The sequence below is a fragment of the Trematomus bernacchii genome, unplaced genomic scaffold (assembly GCF_902827165.1).
Source record: "Trematomus bernacchii unplaced genomic scaffold, fTreBer1.1, whole genome shotgun sequence".
Lineage (NCBI taxonomy): Eukaryota > Metazoa > Chordata > Actinopteri > Perciformes > Nototheniidae > Trematomus > Trematomus bernacchii.
The window spans coordinates 13509621-13530366 of record NW_022987593.1 but is presented as its reverse complement, the minus strand read 5'-3'; the positions used below and the strand labels follow the sequence as shown (position 1 = coordinate 13530366).

General features: G+C 39.1%; 2 protein-coding genes across 2 annotated transcripts in view; one reads left to right on the top strand and one right to left on the bottom strand.

Moving 5' to 3' along the window:
- The first annotated feature begins 285 nt into the window (after positions 1-285).
- tbce (tubulin folding cofactor E) lies at positions 286-16350 on the top strand. The gene is made up of 17 exons (XM_034129672.1): positions 286-404; positions 492-605; positions 1417-1501; positions 1880-2044; positions 2496-2581; positions 3168-3267; positions 3717-3819; positions 4631-4707; positions 5551-5643; positions 6468-6532; positions 8206-8270; positions 10951-11103; positions 11786-11924; positions 14814-14882; positions 15026-15085; positions 15177-15268; positions 15892-16350. Exons 2-17 carry the CDS (start codon positions 500-502, stop codon positions 15985-15987), a joined length of 1554 nt encoding a protein of 517 aa, XP_033985563.1. The 5' UTR covers positions 286-404; positions 492-499; the 3' UTR covers positions 15988-16350.
- Positions 16351-16602: 252 nt separating this feature from the next.
- Positions 16603-20746, bottom strand: part of LOC117481720 (nidogen-1-like) — a 48044-nt gene continuing 43900 nt past the window's right edge. Inside the window, exon 20 of the mRNA XM_034129571.1 lies at positions 16603-19051. Coding sequence (XP_033985462.1) covers positions 18933-19051 — 119 coding nt within the window. The 3' untranslated portion in view covers positions 16603-18932. The remainder of the gene's footprint in view (positions 19052-20746) is intronic.

Below are 20746 nucleotides of genomic sequence, written 5' to 3'. Positions count from 1 at the left end.
TTTTACTCTGTATATGTTCCTATGTTCCATGATATTAATTGTTTGTTTGTATATAATGTTTGATGTACACGTATATATTATTGGATATATATGAGACATTATTTTTTAATTATTAATATTATTTATTCTACATTTCGATATAGTTTTTCTTATCCATCGTTATTATTCCAAACGGCTGCTTGTTTTTACATTTCTAAAAAATAAAATGTGTCTTTATTTTGAAAAATGTTGGGGAATCGCAAACCGTCAAATGTGTGCAGCCTATACATCTGTCCGTTCCGGTGAGCTACATACGTCTGACGTTCTGTGTTGTAAACAGAGGCTTTTCAGTTACTGAGCATTTTAGTTCTAATTTCTAAACCAACTTGTAACCGTTTTTAAAAGCTACATTTACAACACCTCAGGTAATTATATATTGTGTTGCCAGTTATTGTTTTTACTTGTGTTTTGGGAGGAAATAAAAAATAACGTCATGTTTCATCATGACCCAGAACAGGGGATGGGAGTGGACCAGCCGGATCCGGAGGAGGTGGTTGATCGGCGGGTCTCGTGCGACGGGGAGCGTGCCACCGTGCGATATTCGGGCCCGGTGCCCCCCACTGCAGGTAAGATAAAATAAGACTTTATTTATCCCGAAGGAAATTGTTGTGTCACAGTTACAAAAATACAATAAACACAGCAGCACAATAGTAAAACAGTACACTACAAGTGCAGTAAAAAGAGCAATGAAATATCTACAGGAAACATGAAACATAGACGGTCACATAATTAATGTAAATAAGTAGGCTGAGAAGCGGGGAGGGACATTTCCCCCTCTCTACCCCCGGTGACAGTGTGGTGTACAGTAACTAAGTAGATGTACTGAAGTGCTGTATCATTTGGAGGGACTTGAGTATTGAGTGTATTCATTTTTATACTTTCTACTTTGAATTGCCTTGTGTTGAAAGGTGCTATATAAATAAACTTGCCTTGCCTTGCCTTGCCTTACTTCTACTCCACTACATTTCAGATGTAAACAGTGTACTTTTACTACATTTACTTACACCTGGAGTAAATTCACAAGCTACCCTGCAGTATACAAAGTCATTCAAACTAGCTGCACCTTTACCAGCTTTGATAACACTTTAATGATCAATCATTATAAAAAATATCATATATATTATTCTGAAATGGACCAATCTGCACAATGTCTGTCAACATGTATTTAACACACATCGTTTAAAACTGTTTTAGGAACGTCTGTTTTAGGACATCTTTTAATATTTGACAAGGTTTTATTCAATTTAAAAAACAATGTTGATTTGGTGTCAGTACTGAAACTTGCCCAGCGTAACCCACATTGATACCGCTCCATTCACAACATGTTGATGCTGATGCCGCACACCTAATCTGAGTCTGTGTGTTGTGTGTTTTCAGGGTTGTGGTATGGCGTTGAGTGGGATAACCTGGAGAGAGGGAAACACGACGGCAGCCACAAGGGAGTTCAGTATTTCACATGCAGGTAATCCTGAGTTGTGACTGTCATTTTAATAACACATGCAGCTACAAGCTGAATCTTAGCTAACCACCTGCATTATAGCCAGTGTTACTGTGTACTTCATTGTCAGATATTTGCTTTACCCTTGCCAGAAAGTGAGGATCCTCTGGATGAAAATGCTACATATGTATATTTTCTGGATGCTAAGTGAAATGATAAACAGTTGAATCAATATGAGAATATGTTGTTAGACAAAATACGTAGTCACTGACTCAATTTTGACTTTTGACATCGATTCAGCAAATGAAAAAGGAATGAATGGCTCAATCCACAATAAAAACAATTATTTACTTTACATTTTAAAGTAAACGTTGTCCCTGGTGTTTCTCCACGCTCTCCCAGAAATCCTAAAGGAGGCTCCTTCGTCCGTCCAGCGAAGGTGAGTTTTGGAGTGGATTTCCTGACCGTAGTGCGAGAAAATTACACGATCGACACCGAGGAGGTGCTGAGTCAGGAGATCTCCATTTCCTCCAAGAAACTCAAGTGGGGGAAAGTCAAGGAGCGCAGGTACGACACTCCTCAGACAGTTTGTGTCCTTACTCTGTTTTAATTTCTCCTCTGAGGTTTTCTGAAGGTTTGTGCTGCTGCCTTTCTTTATATAATTAGACTCGAGCCTAACATATAAAATAAGACCTGGCTTTGTTGAAAGCAGCAACTCATAAATAAATTGGCTTCAGTAATCAAAGTCGAATCTGTCGAATTGTTTGCTCGTCTGTATAAACCTCAGGCCAGGCAACAGGATTAAGAGAAACAACTGAACTCCACATGTCTGCTAACAAACACCAATAATAATAATGAATGCTGATGTTTAATGAAACTGAGAAATTAGTATTCATTATTTCATGGATGTTTTGCAGTAGTGTACAGATGATCATTTAAAAAAGGCTGCATTAAAATACTGAATTTGGATGTTTTTGTAAATTCTCTTTCCTTGTGTTTTGTTGTTTTGTCTCCACAGTTATGAGAACCTGCCCTCAGTGCTGCTGACTCGCAGTGAAGTGAACGGAGCCGGGGCTGATGGAGAAATCAGGGAAACAACGCCAAGTATCTTTTTCTCTACAGAAAATACCTACTGATGTAAATGCATGTTTTAGACATTGCAAAAAATCCATATAGTGTTGAGATATTACCCAGTCTATGCGCACTTAAATGGACACCTGATTCAAATCACCATAATCTGGCCAACACGCTCAATCTGAAACCTTTTAGAGGATAACAAAAGATCACAAACAGAGACAGGAGCTTTACAACACGGACGAACAGACTTCAAAACAGCTTCTACCCCTAGATATGCTGCTAAACCAACAGTGTTGAGTTCAATACTCTTGAAAATACCTAACTTATATGCACTTTATAGCTTTTTTACACCATTTCTCTTAATTATTTATTACCCCCTTATGATTGTTTACGTCCGTCTGCCTTTTTCTGGCGTGTTTTGTTATTATATTGTTAGTTACTGTACACTATTATTGTGAGAGGGTTGCTCTCCAAAATATCTTTTTTTTGTACAATGACAATAAAGGCTATCTATCTATCTATCTATCTATCTATCTATCTATCTATCTATCCATCTATCTGTGTTGGCGATAGTTGTGAGTGTCATGGTGGAGTCTTTAACAGCAGTGATCAGACGTGCAGTGGTTGGACATGTGTGGGACTCTGATGTCCTGCTGGGAGGACGTGGCAGCCATCACTCAGCAGCTGGAACATCTGGAGGGACTGCAGCTCAGGTTGTGTGTGTGTGTGTGTGTGTGTGTGTGTGTGTGTGTGTGTGTGTGTGTGTGTGTGTGTGTGTGTGTGTGTGTGTGTGTGTGTGTGTGTGTGTGTGTGTGTGTGTGTGTGTGTGTGTGTGTGTGTGTGTGTGTGTGTGTGTGTGTGTGTGTGTGTGTGTGTGTGTGTGTGTGTGTGTGTGTGTGTGTGGTGATGTGTGTGTGTGTGTGTGTGTGTGTGTGGTGTGTGTGTGTGTGTGTGTGTGTGTGTGTGTGTGTGTGTGTGTGTGTGTGTGTGTGTGTGTGTGTGTTGTGTGTGTGTGTGTGTGTGTGTGTGTGTGTGTGTGTGTGTGTGTGTGTGTGTGTGTGTGTGTGTGTGTGTGTGTGTGTGTGTGTGTGTGTGTGTGTGTGTGTGTGTGTGTGTGTGTGTGTGTGTGTTCGTTTTCACTGAATCTTGTTTCATGTTTCAGCAACAACCGTCTGCGTCTCCCCTCTGAAGTCTCGTCTCTCTGCCGGTCGTTCTGCAGCCTCCGAACCCTCGCACTCAACAACTGCGACCTCACCTGGACTCAGGTACACCTTCTGTTCAGAACAACTCTCTGTGGGCCACTTTATAAATCCTCTGTTAATATAATAAAAAATAATCATTAAAAGTACGTTTTTGGTCTTGTATATATTAAAGAATAAAACATTAGATCAAAAGATAAATGTTTAAAAAAAATAGTATTGATACATATTCTATAGTGTACGCATTGAATATCGTTTATTAAGCTTTTATTTAATAGAACATTTAAATGAAAAAATACCTAAATTAAAATAAATCACCTATATATTTCTATAACTATTTTTTATATATGTAGTATTTATTATTATATATTTTTAATTATTTGCCAATACTGACATGTAATTATATTTGTATACATCTATATAAGATTTATCTAGAAACACGTATTTATAGATTTATTGATATTTGTATTAGTTTGTTTTTATATATGTATGTATTTATTTGGGGTACATTAAAGTTGTAATTATGTACTATTTAAATATCAAGTATTCAGAAAAATAAAATGCATTTGTACGGAAAACATACATTTCTGTATAATGTTTGTATTTATTTACTAAAACCTGCATTTATTATTTATCAATCGTCCTACCTTCCACCACATATTACAAAAACCTTTTCAAAAGTAAATGTATTTTTTATTTTATTGTCAAACATTTCACATAAAAGTCAAGAAATGTCACAAACCTTCCGTCCAAACCAAACGAGTTACTGTCGAAACCAAAGTGTGTCTTTAAATAAATAATTCAGATTTTATTTCTGTGATTTGTATTGATCTATTGATCTAACTCTCTCTCTCTCTCTCTGCTGGTCTGTGATCAGATCCTGGAGTGCGCCCCCATGTGGCCGCAGCTGGAGGATCTGTCTTTAGAAGAAAACAACATCACAGAGCTGCGGAGGTACAAGGTTCAAGGTTCTTTATTGTCAATCTGACATAGCTACAGAGTAATTATGCAGTTGAAAATCTTATGTCACAGGCTTCTCCAACAATGCAACATTGAACTTCAGTATCTCTGTATTCCCTCTGCTCCTGTTTGTGTCTTTTGTAGTAGATTTGTCTATTGGAGAGTATTCTAATGTATTCAGTATTTTTATATTGTGTATTCTTTAGGTACTCTATATATATATATATATATATATATATTTGTTTCTAATGGAAAGGTTTCAAAGATTCTTTAATGTCATTTACACAGCTACAGTGTAGATGTGTAAATGAAAAACTCAGGTTACAGGTTCCTCAACAAATACAATACAAATATAAACACATCCTAACACACTTAACATATATAATATCCTGCTTTATTGTGTTTACTGTAAATTAGTATTTCAACTTGTATATTTTCTACTTTTTTAACGCAGTTTTTTAAACATTTTGAGATGTTTACATTTTAGAATAGTTTACTTCTACTCTTTGAATTTCTTCTTATGTGCATTGCCTTGTCTTTTATGCTGCGGCGACGCAAACATTTCCCAAATTGGGTTCAATAAAGTACATCTTATCTTATCTGACATCAAACAAATACAAATAGTGCAAGCTCAGGAGTTTAGCCGTCTTAGTCTATATATATATATATTTAAATATTCGTCTATATGTATATATTTACTGTTGATCTTTTGTTTTATTCTATATCATTATATGTTTAACTCGTGTGTGTTACCTGTTCATTTCCACTCTCTGCTGCTGCTGACGCTAACAGTCTATTGTGGATTCATAAAGTGTGTCTCTTGTATCTGATGTGAAGGCCTGAAGGAGTGCTGCAGTCCCTGAAGAATCTCAACCTCTCCTCAAACCCTTTAGAGCAGAACACGGTGCTGAGTATCGCTGCTCTGCCCAGGTAAAACGCCTCATGTGTCTTACTGTTACATGTTCTAGTCCTTAGTTTGTTGATCTTAAAACGTGTCGAAGTGTTCCTCTTGTTTTATTTAGCATCAACACTGGACTGCAGCTCTTTAACCCTTGTGTTGTGTTCGAAAGCTGTTACCGTTCATGGTGTTCGCGGGTCAATTTTGACCCATGATTTATCTCCGTCCAAAACACACAAAAAAAATGAATATAATCCAATATTGTTTTAACTACATCATAACTAACGTAGAATGCATTCATAACCGTACAATCCTGTTGTAACTTAATGTTATGGCCCAAAACACATGACACCACATATTGCACACGTGCATATGTGTGTTCAGGTTCAAGTGTTAGTATTATTCTTTGAGAAAGGTGGAGTTCCCGTGGGGGGAGGGGGGCAGAGGGAGGGGAGGGGGGCAGAGGGAGGGGAGACCAGGTGCATGTTGCGAAACATTATTGTTACAGTTGATGAAGGGGGAGGGGTGTCTAAAGTCAAAGATGAATCTTGATTGGGCCAAATGTGACCCCGAGTCACCCAAAACAATTCTGCTGAGTCTCCCCAGACCCGAACACCAAATTATACACTTATTTTTTTAGAGACCTTCAGACTTGGCTAAAATTGTCAAAATCAGTTTTGTAGAGTTTATAAAGCTGTTGTGGAGGATATCATGAAGCCTTGTTCTGATAAGAAAAACTAGAGCGTAGTTATTATATCATTTTAACTTGAAACGGGTCAGGGGAGACCCCAACACAACATAAGGGTTAAAATGAATTGTTTTTTCTTTGTTTGTTTGTCTGTGTGTTTGTTTGCAGACTGGAGGGGTTAGACTTGTCTAAAACCGGACTGTCGGACATCAGATTTGATGACGCTGCTCCTGGTAAAAGAAAATCCCCATTTTAACAACTAACAAAAAAAAGTACATTAACATTTAACCACAACTGATTAACATCCAGTATCTTCTTGAAACTGCTTTTTATTATTGCTGGCACATTTATTTGTAATACTTTTATTATAGTTTATTTTTGTGACTACTCCTTATTAATGTTCAGGGGCCTCATTTATAAAGGGATATACGCTCAAAAAATGGCGTACACCAGTTTCTACGCAATGTTTGCGATTTATAAAATACTAACTTGACGGGAAAATGTGCGGTCCTCCACGCAAACTCTAACCTATGCGTACGCACTAAGCACACAAACGGGAGAGACGAGAAACTGCGACACCGTTGGCAGAAGGAAGAATGGAGAGAAATATGTAGAAATAATACCATAAATAAAATGTTACCTCTCATTTATCAAATATGAAGAATTCATTTTCAAACATTGATTAAAGCCAATCTTTAAATGATTAAACAAACGCCTGTTTGAGACTCCTCAGTGCACACAAAAACATAACTTGGAGAAATAAATAAATACGGATATGCTATTTAAAACCACCTCGAATATGTTGTGTTAATGTTATGAAATGTTTTCTCATAAATGATGCGGTAAGCAGGAGGACAGAATTACGTCTAAACTGACGCCGTTTTGCATTTCTATAGGTTGTAGATACGAGCATGGTTTTATATACTATCACGTTTAATCGTGTTTTATGCCGTTTGCCAAGACTTGATAAGTCGCTCGTAAAACACAGGAGGTATGGAAACTAAGAACACCATATGTGGTAAATTGTACAGCTAATATAACACAACACATTGTATTTCCTTTAACTGGTGGATTATGGATATATAGTTGCTGATCGACAGCTGGAACACAAACCACCAAATACAACAAAATAATTCAGATCCAGTCGTCATGACTCCACTCCGGAGGGATTCCCCGATCATTTCTTAGTTTCTCATCAAGGGGGGGTCTCCTGTCCCCGGGACAAACACACTGCCTGAGGTCTCGCCTGAGGAAGGTTATGTGTATTTTTTTTGTCATTAACTTTTTTCGGACCACTTATTTATTTATTTTGGTGACGATCCGACCTCCATGCTGCTACTCTGGTTCAAACTGCATCCACCAAACAATATGATTTATCTCGACCTCCCCACAATAACCAAAATCTGACACGGTGTGAGATGTCTTTTTTAGCTGTTCTATCGTAATTTCCTGCGATCTTCTTCATGCAGTCAGTCAGAATGAATGAATGAATGGGCGTTTCTTTGACTATGTATAGGCAAATATGGGCGTTACGAGTCGATTGTGATTTATCAAGGGAAACAGGCGTAGGGAGTGCCGTACGCACTTCCCTCGCCGGTACGCAATGTTTTGTGAATCGGAAAATGGCGGAAAATTTATGTACCTATTTTTGTGCTTTGTACTACGTAAGCAACCTTCCTACGTCAATCCTACGCAAGGCGTTATAAATGAGGCCCCAGGTCCTCCTTATACAGCGTGACACACATACAGATACACATTTTACCGATGTAAATACAGTTTGTTTAATTAATATTTTCTTTGGATACATTCGATTGTATTGTTATGCAGCATGTGTTTTAGTTGAGTCCTTGGTGTTGTGAACATATTGATGCTTATTGAGTGTTAATGGTGAGTGTTTCCTCTGCAGGATCTCAAACAGACATGTTCGCAGCGCTGACGACTCTCAGGCTGGATTACAACAAAATCACTGAGGTCAGTGTGTATCTCTGCTCCGACACACACACACACACACACACACACACACACACACACACACACACACACACACACACTATAAACACCTCAACAACAGATACAAGCAACTCATTGAGAAATAGTGACTTACCCAGAGTTCAAATGGCTAAAAGTATGAAACTGAAAATGGTATAACTGTATTTTAAAGGTCCCCTATTATGCTAAATCCACTTCTTCATGTCTCTTCTACATCAACATGTGTCCCCTCTTCTTCATGTCTCTTCTACATCAACACGTGTCCCCTCTTCTTCATGTCTCTTCTACATCAACATGTGTCCCCTCTTCTTCATGTCTCTTCTACATCAACATGTGTCCCCTCTTCTTCATGTCTCTTCTACATCAACATGTGTCCCCTCTTCTTCATGTCTCTTCTACATCACCATGTGTCCCCTCTTCTTCATGTCTCTTCTACATCAACATGTGTCCCCTCTTCTTCATGTCTCTTCTACATCAACATGTGTCCCCTCTTCTTCATGTCTCTTCTACATCAACATGTGTCCCCTCTTCTTCATGTCTCTTCTACATCACCATGTGTCCCCTCTTCTTCATGTCTCTTCTACATCAACATGTGTCCCCTCTTCTTCATGTCTCTTCTACATCAACATGTGTCCCCTCTGTGGAAAGAGATTCTGAAAGTTTCAGGAAAAAAGATTCTCTCTCTTTTTGTCCTGATCCATTTATATAAAAACCTGTCTGAAAATGAGCTGATCAGATTTTGGCCACTTTATGATGTCATAACGATTTGTTGTCTTGAGTAACCATTAGCCAATCACCAACCAAGGTAACCCCCCCCCCCCCCACCTTATCACCTGAATCTCCTCCTAGAGCACCATTGTGTTCTTTGTAACCAAATATCTCTCAGAGGGGCGTGGGGAGTGGCTCCTTATTTTCATCTAAAGTAACAGACACAGAATCAGCACTTTTGAAACAGGGCTGAAACAGAGGGGATTATGGGATGCTGCAATGATCTGTTTGGTGTTTGGAGCCAAACACTTCAGAGACATGTTTTGTATATATCTGAGAACTATAATATATTGATGAAAAAGAGTATAATAGGGGACCTTTAAGTAAGGGATAGTGTGCAGAGGTTCTTGTCAGGCTCCATGATGACCGCCTCGCTGCACATCATCCACTTATTACACGACCAGATACTAAATAAACTAATGCTCCCAGTACTAATTTAAATGATTTTATTGACTTAAATGATCGTAATGCTTCCTCTAAGAGAAACAAACTCTGTTCCTACGCGCACTAATGGACAAAAACCACCACGGAGACAGTTTCATCCCACAGGCCATAAGACTAATAATCACCTGAACTCTGTAAAGTGCCTCCATCTGTTTGCATCTTGCTACGTATTTATCTATATATCATATTCCATTTACGTGTATATAGACTCTTATTGCACTATTTCTATTTTATTTGTATTTACTTGCACATCTCAAAACATTCTCTTGCACTATTTTATTTCTATTATGTTATTTCTTTCACTATTTTATTGGTTTGATTTGTTTTATGTCCTATTTACATTATGTTGAATTGTTGGAGGAGTCTGTGACTTAAAGTGGACCTATCATGCTATATTTGAATAATATAGTGTAGGACCATACCTATATAAGGCATATGTATACTTTTTTTTTTTTCAAAATACCAAACAGATCATGCATTTTAGCCATGCCTCATTTCGCTCAATTTGAAAAATGTTAGCTCTGTTTTTGCAAGGGCAGATTCAGTGAGAACAGCACCATCTACAGGCCTGGCATATGTACTACAGCGTCTCCAGCGCTTTCGAACGGCAATGGCCGTGGCTGTCTCCTCCTGATTGGTGGAGTTGGCCCAATAGCCGTAGCGCCACCGTCCTGACGTCAGGACAGTGTTCAAATCTGGATCAGTTTTTATCAGATCCGTTGCAGCCCCTTTTTTAGAGATTTGGGTATGGAGGAAAATAGAGAGGGTTGTGTTTTCTGACACTTGGTGAGTTCCCTGGAACACCGGGGACACATATTCATGTATAAAAGACGTACAAAAGTGCATTTTGCATGATGGGTCCCCTTTAAGTTTTTCATAGCCACATCTACACTGTGTTTAGTGATATAGGAGTTACAAGACAAGTGCATACACGTACAGTATCACATATACACAGAAGACAATAAGGAGCATTTACAAGTAAAGACGAATAGAAAATGACAAAATATACATGGAGACAAAAAAGGAAAACAAAAACAGTGTGTGTGCTTTTGAGGGGTTAGACAAAAAGAGAGTAATAAATGACATAATTAAAATGATATGAGTAACAATATAATAGTCATGTATCCTGGGGGGAGGGGGCATGTTTTCTGTGACTGTTCACAGTTTCTCTTCCACTAACAAGTCCTTAAACCCTGCAGAGCCCAAACTGTATTCCCTTTAGTGTTTACTTCCTGTCTGTTTGCTTCTGTTGAATTATCTGTCGCCAATACTCTGTCTTTTAACCTCTTTCCTTCTCTCCCTTCATCCTCCTTAACCGCGGTGTGTAAATAACCTCTGAAATGTCCAAATTAACCAATCAGAATCGAGTATGCAGCTAAGTTGTGTAATAAATAAGTGTGTGTGTCTTTCAAGATTCAAATAGCTTTATTGGCACGTCTCTCTCTCACAGTGGTGTGTGGTCGATGAGTTGGGGAAGCTCCGCAGTCTGGTGATCTTCTCGTGTCGTGGGAACCGCCTGCTGAGCAGCGACGGAAACCCCAGGACAGCCAATCAGATGCTGATTGCCAAACTTGGAAAACTGGAGCTGCTCAACAGCTGCGAGGTGGTGTGTGTGTGTGTGTGTGTGTGTGTGTGTGTGTGTGTGTGTGTGTGTGTGTGTGTGTGTGTGTGTGTGTGTGTGTGTGTGTGTGTGTGTGTGTGTGTGTGTGTGTGTGTGTGTGTGTGTGTGTGTGTGTGTGTGTGTGTGTGTGTGTGTGTGTGTGTGTGTGTGTGTGTGTGTGTGTGTGTGTGTGTGTGTGTGTGTGTGTGTGTGTGTGTGTGTGTGTGTGTGTGTGTGTGCTGTGTGTGTGTGTGTGTGTGTGTGTGTGTGTGTGTGTGTGTGTGTGTGTGTGTGTGTGTGTGTGTGTGTGTGTGTGTGTGTGTGTGTGTGTGTGGTGTGTGTGTGTGTGTGTGTGTGTGTGGGGTGTGTGTGTGTGTGTGTGTGTGTGTGTGTGTGTGTGTGTGAGAATGCTGACCATGATCTTGGTGTTTTCTGTTTTTTCAAAAAAAAAATATTACTGCAGAATTTTATTCAATTCTATTTCTATGTAAATACTGCTATATTTTTTATTATTTTTAATATATTTTTTAATGTTATTATAGTTTTCTTAAAATAGTTCTCTATCTGTGTTTTTAATTGTTGTTTTACTTTTATGTATGCACCACGACACCAAGTCAAATTCCTCGTACGTGTCAACCTACCTGGTAACAAACCTGATTCTGACCGTGTTCCTGGTGTCCATCAGATCGTCCCTGACGACAGGAAGGGGGCGGAGTGCGACTACATGAAGATGTTTGGTCTGGAGTGGCTGGAGGCGGGCGGAGGCAGCGAGCCGAGCAGAGAGTTCATCATCCAGCACCCCCGATACCTGAGCCTCGTTCAGAGTGAGTCACACGAGCAAATGTTCGTAGAGGCCAAACTGGCTACTGATTTCAATATTTCTGGGGGTTTTTCAGAAGTTACAAGGTGAGACAATACCAAAACATTAAGGACAACACAACAAAACATAATAAAACCCATCAAACATACGAGGAAACGAAACATATTCTGTTATATTTACGCCCACAGTTATAACACTGGACCATTCCTCTTTCATGTAAAGTTCAATTACAAACTCACCCAGAGTTCCTCACAGCACGTGAGACAACCTCTCCAATGGAAAAACAGACATCAGTTTAACAAACCATTACAAAATATTAGGATTTTTGTATAATCCATTTCTGGATTATTGTGAGGCGTGTAGCAAATGGCAGTACCAAAACGTCCCTGTCAGTCAGTGACGCGTTTATCGTTTTTCCAACCCAGTTTAGATTTGACCACGCCCACTTCTGCATGACAAAAGCATCGACGCAGCGTCAGAAAGTATGAATTTCTTCTCACGAAAGTATGGATTTGACAGCTACAGTAGAGTGTGTTGTTCAAAGTAGATTGATGAAGTAATTGTTAATCTTTTAATATTAATTCACGATGGATTTAAGAATACTTCAGCATTGTTAATATGGCACGTTCTTTTTATACATCCATGACGCAGTCGCGCAGAGCTACGCTAATGAGGAAGTGGGCGTGATTGAATCTAAACTTTGTAAAACTAGACGCATCCGTGCCGTCATAGGGCGCAAAAAATCTTTCTCCCATTGACTTACATTGGGAAAGTGCTGTTTTCCTATCAGCTGTGCAACTCTTGTACTATAGTATATACAGTATTATACAATATAAATAATCACCCAAATCTGTTACACCTTCTAAGCCGGCCCGGCTAAAATAACTGGATGGCCTACCTGCCTGTCAGCCTTCCATCTGTGCACAAACTTATCTCGTGCCCTCATTGGTCATGTGCGCGTTCGTGTGTGTTGGAGGAGGGGCTCTGTAAGGAAGTGGCAGATTTTTTCCGGCTGTGTATTTTCAAATTCTTGCGCACTCGAGCTGGTTTCTCCAAAATTACCTACCCCACCTTTAACAGAGTTAAAAAAAGGCAAATATGTGGAAGGATTTTACAAAATTGAACCCAGACTGCAGATGCTATACATTTAAATAAAACTGAACTTTATGGAAGTGATCATAATTATTTATGTAGTTTTAACTCTTGATCCCAACATAAACACATTGGGAAATGAGTCATACTTCCCCCAAGGACAACAGGAAGATTGATTCAGCGGATACTTTTTTTTAAGGTAAATCCTAAAAGTGCTAAAAGTTGAGACTGCAACATGCCGGAGTGGATCGGAGGCGGGGCTTAAGGAGACTCAAGTGTGCCAAGACACCTGGGGCCTCATTTATAACGCCTTGCGTAGGATTGACGTAGGAAGGTTGCTTACGTAGTACAAAGCACAAAAATAGGTACATAAATTTTCCGCCATTTTCCGATTCACAAAACATTGCGTACCGGCGAGGGAAGTGCGTACGGCACTCCCTACGCCTGTTTCACTTTATAAATCACAATCGACTCGTAACGCCCATATTTGCCTATACATAGTCAAAGAAACGCCCATTCATTCATTCATTTTGACTGACTGCATGAAGAAGATCGCAGGAAATTACGATAGAACAGCTAAAAAAGACATCTCACACCGTGTCAGATTTTGGTTATTGTGGGGAGGTGGAGATAAATCATATTGTTTGGTGGATGCAGTTTGAACCAGAGTAGCAGCATGGAGGTCGGATCGTCACCAAAATAAATAAATAAGTGGTCCGAAAAAAGTTAATGACAAAAAAAAATACACATAACCTTCCTCAGGCGAGACCTCAGGCAGTGTGTTTGTACCGGGGACAGGAGACACCCCCTTGATGAGAAACTAAGAAATGATCGGGGAATCCCTCCGGAGTGGAGTCATGACGACTGGATCTGAATTATTTTTGTTGTATTTGGTGGTTTGTGTTCCAGCTGTCGATCAGCAACTATATATACATAATCCACCAGTTAAAGGAAATACAACTAATGGATTGTGTTATATTAGCTGTACAATTTACCACATATGGTGTTCTTAGTTTCCATACCTCCTGTGTTTTACGAGCGACTTATCAAGTCTTGGCAAACGGCATAAAACACGATTAAACGTGATAGTATATAAAACCATGCTCGTATCTACAACCTATAGAAATGCAAAACGGCGTCAGTTTAGACGTAATTCTGTCCTCCTGCTTACCGCATCAATTATGAGAAAACATTTCATAACATTAACACAACATATTCGAGGTATTTTTAAATAACATATCCGTATTTATTTATTTCTCCAAGTTATGTTTTTGTGTGCACTGAGGAGTCTCAAACAGGCGTTTGTTTAATCATTTTAAGATTGGCTTTAATCAATGTTTGAAAATGAATTCTTCATATTTGATAAATGAGGGTAACATTTTATTTATGGTATTATTTCCACATATTTCTCTCCATTCTTCCTTCTGCCAACGGTGTCGCAGTTTCTCGTCTCTCCCGTTTGTGTGCTTAGTGCGTACGCATGGGTTAGAGTTTGCGTGGAGGACAGCACATTTTCCCGTCAAGTTAGTATTTTATAAATCGCAAACATTGCGTAGAAACTGGCGTACGCCATTTTTTGAGCGTATATCCCTTTATAAATGAGGCCCCTGAACTGTTTTTAAAGTGTTTTTTCCTCCAGGACCCTCAGTGGCTTTTAGGAAATGAAATGCTGGGATTCCAATCAGCAGTTTTTGATCTTACCACCTCACTGCTATGGGATATTAGGTACTAACTTACTGTTTGGACGTGTCCTTTAAGCCATGATGTTGATGATAATGATGAAGATCCTCTTGTGTTTCAGAGTACGGCGCTCCAGACGAAGGCCTGCTGAAGAAGTGGGTGCCGTTAGCTCTGAAGAACCAGCTGTTAAGTAAGTCCTGCCTCTCTCTGCTCTCTGATTGGCTAATACCCTGCAGGCCATTGATAAACACACTTTAGTCCCAACCGAGGAAACCCACTAAAAGAAAGGTGATATTTTCTGACCACGGTCTTTTTTTTTTTACTCCGCACCAGAGATTACATTTGTGTTTCCTGATCACCCCGACCGGAAGCCGATTGAGAAGAAACTTCCAGGTAAAACAACTGAAAATAAGGTTAAAAAAACATATTACACTGAAATAAAAAATATTTTCCAGTTGAGTTAATTGTATGTTTTGCTCCGCAGGCTCCATGGAAGTTCAGAAGGTGAAGGGACTCCTGAACAGACTGCTGAAGGTCCCTCCTTCTGATCTGAAGCTCACCTACACCACCCTCAAGGTAAGAATCATTAAATAAAATAATATTAAAGTGATGTTTGGGTTAAGAGACATGCTGGGTTTCTAGTTCAGCAGCACCATGCAGAGACAAGTCTTATTACACGGCTACATACAACAACAAAACAACGAATTGACTCATGACTTTACCTTGGTTGCTGATTGGCTAGAGGGGACACATGTTGATGTAGAAGAGACATGAAGAAGAGGGGACACATGTTGATGTAAAGAGACATGAAGAAGAGGGGACACATGTTGATGTAGAAGAGACATGAAGAAGAGGGGACACATGTTGATGTAGAAGAGACATGAAGAAGAGGGGACACATGTTGATGTAGAAGAGACATGAAGAAGAGGGGACACATGTTGATGTAGAAGAGACATGAAGAAGAGGGGGGACACATGTTGATGTAGAAGAGACATGAAGAAGAGGGGACACATGTTGATGTAGAAGAGACATGAAGAAGAGGGGACACATGTTGATGTAGAAGAGACATGAAGAAGAGGGGACACATGTTGATGTAGAAGAGACATGAAGAAGAGGGGACACATGTTGATGTAGAAGAGACATGAACAAGTGGATTTTGCATGATAGGTCCCCTTTAAGTTAACTTCCTTTCTTTGTAGAAAATGGGGATTGAGTATGAGATCGACGGCGACCTGAAAACCCTGCATTATTACACGATAGAGGACGGAGACCAGGTGCAGGTCCGCTGGTCCTGACCCTGAAGAACCGCCCGGACTGAAACTGAACTTCAGCTGCTTCTGACGTCCAGCAGCAGCAGACCGTTTCCTCCTTGGAGAAACTCACACTTTCACTGAGAGCTGGATTCACTCCAAAACGACTCCCCAACTGGATCTGTTGGTTCAGAGAATTGAACCGCACACTGAATCAAAGCACTGCTCTGAAAAATGCATGGCAATGTATCTGCTTTGACTTCATTCAGAATCACCAAATAGTCAAAGTGAAATCAGACGCACTAACAAAATTAACCTGTTTCCTTCTCCTCTTGCGCTGTTTTTGTTTTCTCTTCTGGGGACAGATGAGCTGTTACGCTAAATATTAAAATAAATGTTAGAAGAGTATTCCAGTGTGTTTACTGATCGATGAAAAATAAAGTTATGGTTATCAACAATCAACCGTATTTCCTCTCAGACTAATATGACTGCACATAATACCTTGATCATCCTTAGCAATGGTCATGTTATCCTTAGCAACAGTGTATTAACAACCTCATTGACCAATCAGAATAGAGTATTCAATTGAGCCGTTATATTAACTGTAACTGAAGACACATTTTAAGTGGAGTATTTATTTGAATTGCATCTGAATGACACATCCTCTCATCAGCTATGGGTTTAATAAAGACAGGTTGTATGAAACAGAGCTCTCCACACTGACATTGTGTTTTAAACATGTTTTATTGAGGCTGTACAGGTTGTTAATGTTCCCTCTTTGGCTGATAGTCAGAACTGATGGGGGATCAGTTACCACAAAAAAAAAACCTGAGCTGAGTTTAGAAACGTTGCACCGACCTGCTCTTCACTTCACCTTCAACACAATGATGTTCCTGTCATGTAAACACTGACTTTTTAAACATCGACACCAGTTTAGACGTTTTTCCTGCTGCTGTAAAACATATTGAGTCACCTTCTTTTTCAAAGCACAACGGCTCATAATTCTCTAACGACCACATTTCTGGATTTTCTTTTACAATTTGTGTTTATATCAAACAAAACAGAAACTTTACAAATGAGGGACTTTTTATTTTATTTTTTTAGCAGCAGGTTAGAATAGTCCGTCTGGCGGGCAATATTACAATTAAATAACATAATCTAATTAAGATTTTGACAGTCTTTGACGGGTTGAAATCCAAATCCAAATGTATTTTCATGTTTGAAAAAGTAAGATTGCTGCCAAAATGAATATTTGAAAAATATCGCTGCTACAATAAGCTTCTCCAAATTGTCTTGGTTTTAGGATCATTTTAAATAATTGTTGACATAAGAAGCAGTTTGATTATGTTGCTTAACATTCCCTAATTTCAATATTTGCAGGTATATTTGAGGAGTCTTTCAAAACATGTATTTTTTGTAGTTTTGTCTACTTTTAGTTTAGATGAAAACACAGACTTCCATCAGTGACTAGCTCCTAATTCAGTTATCTCCAGTCTTGAATAAAAAGATGTTTACATGACAGAAACGTACCGCTTGTTCTCTCGATACTTCCCACACACCTTCACAGTAATCGTCTTCAGGTAGATCTCAGGCAACATTAAAACATCAGAGAATACCGTCTGCATATCAGGTCATTATTTACAAGTTCATATCAAAAATACACTGTGAGTCGTAGTACAAACAACACGATCAATCTTGTAAGTCATAAAAAGGTTTTTAGCCCTTTACTCAACTTTAACACCACCTCAGGGTCACAGTGGTGATTATAGTGGTCCACTTCCAAAATAATAATAACATACAAGTCAGCTCTGTAGGGGGAAACAAATCTAATGTATCATATAAGATTGCTAAAATATAGAATAATCCCATATTGGCTTCGTTTGGTTTATTTTACAAATGAGTCAAACATCTCTCTGCCAATAAAAACAACTTTTGCAATCCTTTAAAAAACAGAAAACGTCCTGTATGATTTTAGAGAAAGCATAGCAGTACATTAACTTGTAATTATCATTAGGAAACTAATAGAGCTTTTATGGAGACTTTTTTGGATATAAACTCTGGTGGACAATATAGTGTCGTCACATGGCCACTTTACCTTTTGTATAATAAAAATTGAAATTATGCAAAATATTTGACTATTTTGCAACATATTTTAGGCCGTTTTTGGTCGTTTCTTAGTACATATTTCATCAAGTCTTCACTTAATGTGCTACAATATATATACACTATATATATTTGTTTGGATTAACCTAAATATGATGCATCGGTTTTGTGATATTTCTGTAACTCTTGGAATAGTTTCAGTAAAATGTGTGACAACTCCAAGAAGGCCTTTGAGTTGATATGACTGCCTTTCACCTCTAGGGGGCGCTGCAGCCAAAAGATTGCCTGTATTCAGATTAGATACTGTAAAGACAGATAACACATGGCTGTCCTAAAGTAACTTCAGGGAAAGGTTTTTTCCTTTTCAGAAACCTTTTTAAGGCATTTTCTGAAACGTCTAACATTTCGAAAAGGCCCTTACGAACTTTTCCTCTCAATTATTTAATCATTACAGAAGATTGATTGAATTATATCTGATTGTTTACGCAGTTATAAGGAAAAACGGAGGAGTTTCACCTTTAAAATATTATAAAAAACAACGTATAGTTTATCGTTCGGTACCTTTTCAAATAATTATCATCACGAGGGTTTTTGGTTTACCTACGGTCTTTAAAAAAAATCCCTGTTTAAGATTTTGTGTCACTTTGCTCTCATTTTGAGGAGAAACTCTTCACCCAGGAGTCTAAATACAAACACATCTGAATTCAAAAGTGAATCATCTCACCTGAAGTGTGACATCATAAATACAGTAAAGTCTGAACAGCTTCCGACGGCCAGAAACACATACAAAAGATTGTGGAAAATGTTCAATTCAAGTAAGAAATGTAGGAAACACCAACGTCGAGTTAAGAGTGTTTTGTGTGTCCCAGCAGCAGCTCACAGGTTCCTCACAGGTTCCTCTCCTCACACTGACCCTCGGAGGCGTCCGGGCAGCGGCAGGTGAAGCCGCCGAGCCGCGGGAGGCACAGGTGAGAGCAGCCGCCATTGTTGGAGCAGTAGTTATAGGCTGAGAGAGGAGAGAGGAGAGAGGAGAGAGGGGAAGAGAGGGGAGAGGAGAGAGGGGAAGAGGAGAGAGGAGAGAGGAGAGAGGAGAGAGGAGAGAGGGGAGAGGGGAGGAGAGGAGAGGAGAGAGGGGAAGAGGAGGCATTAATACAGAGATGAAGCTTCAAATCTGGTTAAAACATCCGTCAGAAAGCTGCACAATGTACAGGGTGTCACATTAAATCTAAAAGTAATAGGGCACTATTATGCTTTTTTGGGTTTTCCCTTTCCTGTAGTGTGTTATATAGGTGCATGTAAATGGTCTGCAAAGGCTAAAATCCCTGTGTTCACCTCCATTAGACTTCTTTGTTTACTTCTGGAACATAATGACATCACTATGTGACACTCGCGCTTGAATTGGCTAGCGCTCCAACACATTGTACGTGATATGCTAAGAGGCGGGACATCTCTAAGCGGCCAGCCGGCCAGCCAGGGTTTGAGTTATGTGGGAGCCAATGGGAGCTCCCATAAGGTGGGGTCTGAGCTCCCACGGACGCAGTGAAATCATACATCTGTGGGGGTCGCTAATACATTACCGACAACCGTTATTTTAATCACAAATAATGCATGTGTCAATGTAATGAGTATTATTTACGTTAACGAGGTAAATAGGCTAAAAGAAAAACATGTTTTCCAAAAGAACTACACATCGTATTCTCTCATGAATGACATCAGCCTGCACTTCACCTCCAAGGTGTGCAATAAATTATTATTATTAGACCCCCATAAAACTCAGATTATAACTCGAACCCTGCGGCCAGCTAACCAATCAGAGCAGACTGGGCTCTGGTTTCAGAGGGTGAAAAGAGGTGCTGCAGCACAGGCAGTATGAGAAAAGTAAAGAGCTTTTTGGACATGAAAGCATGGAGACATGTCACAGTAGAGACACTACATACTGATATACACCTGAAAATTAGAATAATCCATTATGTCTCTTTAATATATAAAAGTAAAATGTCAAATCATCAATACCTTGTTTTGTTTGACCAACATCCTTAAACTAAATGAATTTACGGCGAACTAGGAACCATCAAATGCTTGGTATATCTTCTTGAAACATTACTTTGACTTATTCATCAAAACAAATTGCAGATTTCAGTACCTGAACTGAAAATGCAAACATTGACATATTGAAAACAACATGCCAGTGTTTAAATGTATGTTGAATGTGTAACTAGTGCTAACTGCGTGTTCAGATTCTTAGGGAAAGCATGACTCCATTATAGATACTTCTGGCATAGCTTATGATTTACAGTAGAGTGTCAGATTGCTCCAATGTTTCCAAAATGCACACAATGAAAGATGTAATTGTCGAACCAACGTATTATTATTTAGCTCCAGCTGTTGACAGCTTGCCTTTTACATCTGGTGTGAATCCAGGGAAACTCATGAGCTGGAGGTAAAACTCAGAGCAGAGTTTTGAGGTTTAAGTCCATTTTCTGTGCTGTAAGTTAAACAGCTGCGTCCAAACATCACCAAACATACCAAATGAAATAATAATGCCTCCCTTTCTGCAAAGAGCCAAAGAATTAACGCCCTTCAGCACTGCGGTCTACATTTAACGTCTTTATTTTGCTCATTTTCAGGTTCATATCAGTATGTAGTGTCTCTACTGGGACATGTCTCCATGCTTTAATGTTCAAAAAGCTCTTTATTTTTC

Bases quoted from the DNA above. Each gene is read 5' to 3' on its own strand.
- tbce (XM_034129672.1), top strand. From the start codon at position 500: ATGGGAGTGGACCAGCCGGATCCGGAGGAGGTGGTTGATCGGCGGGTC. The intron at 8,271-10,950 runs GTCAGTGTGTAT...TCTCTCTCACAG, and splicing joins ATTACAACAAAATCACTGAG to TGGTGTGTGGTCGATGAGTT. The intron at 15,086-15,176 runs GTAAAACAACTG...TTTGCTCCGCAG, and splicing joins GATTGAGAAGAAACTTCCAG to GCTCCATGGAAGTTCAGAAG.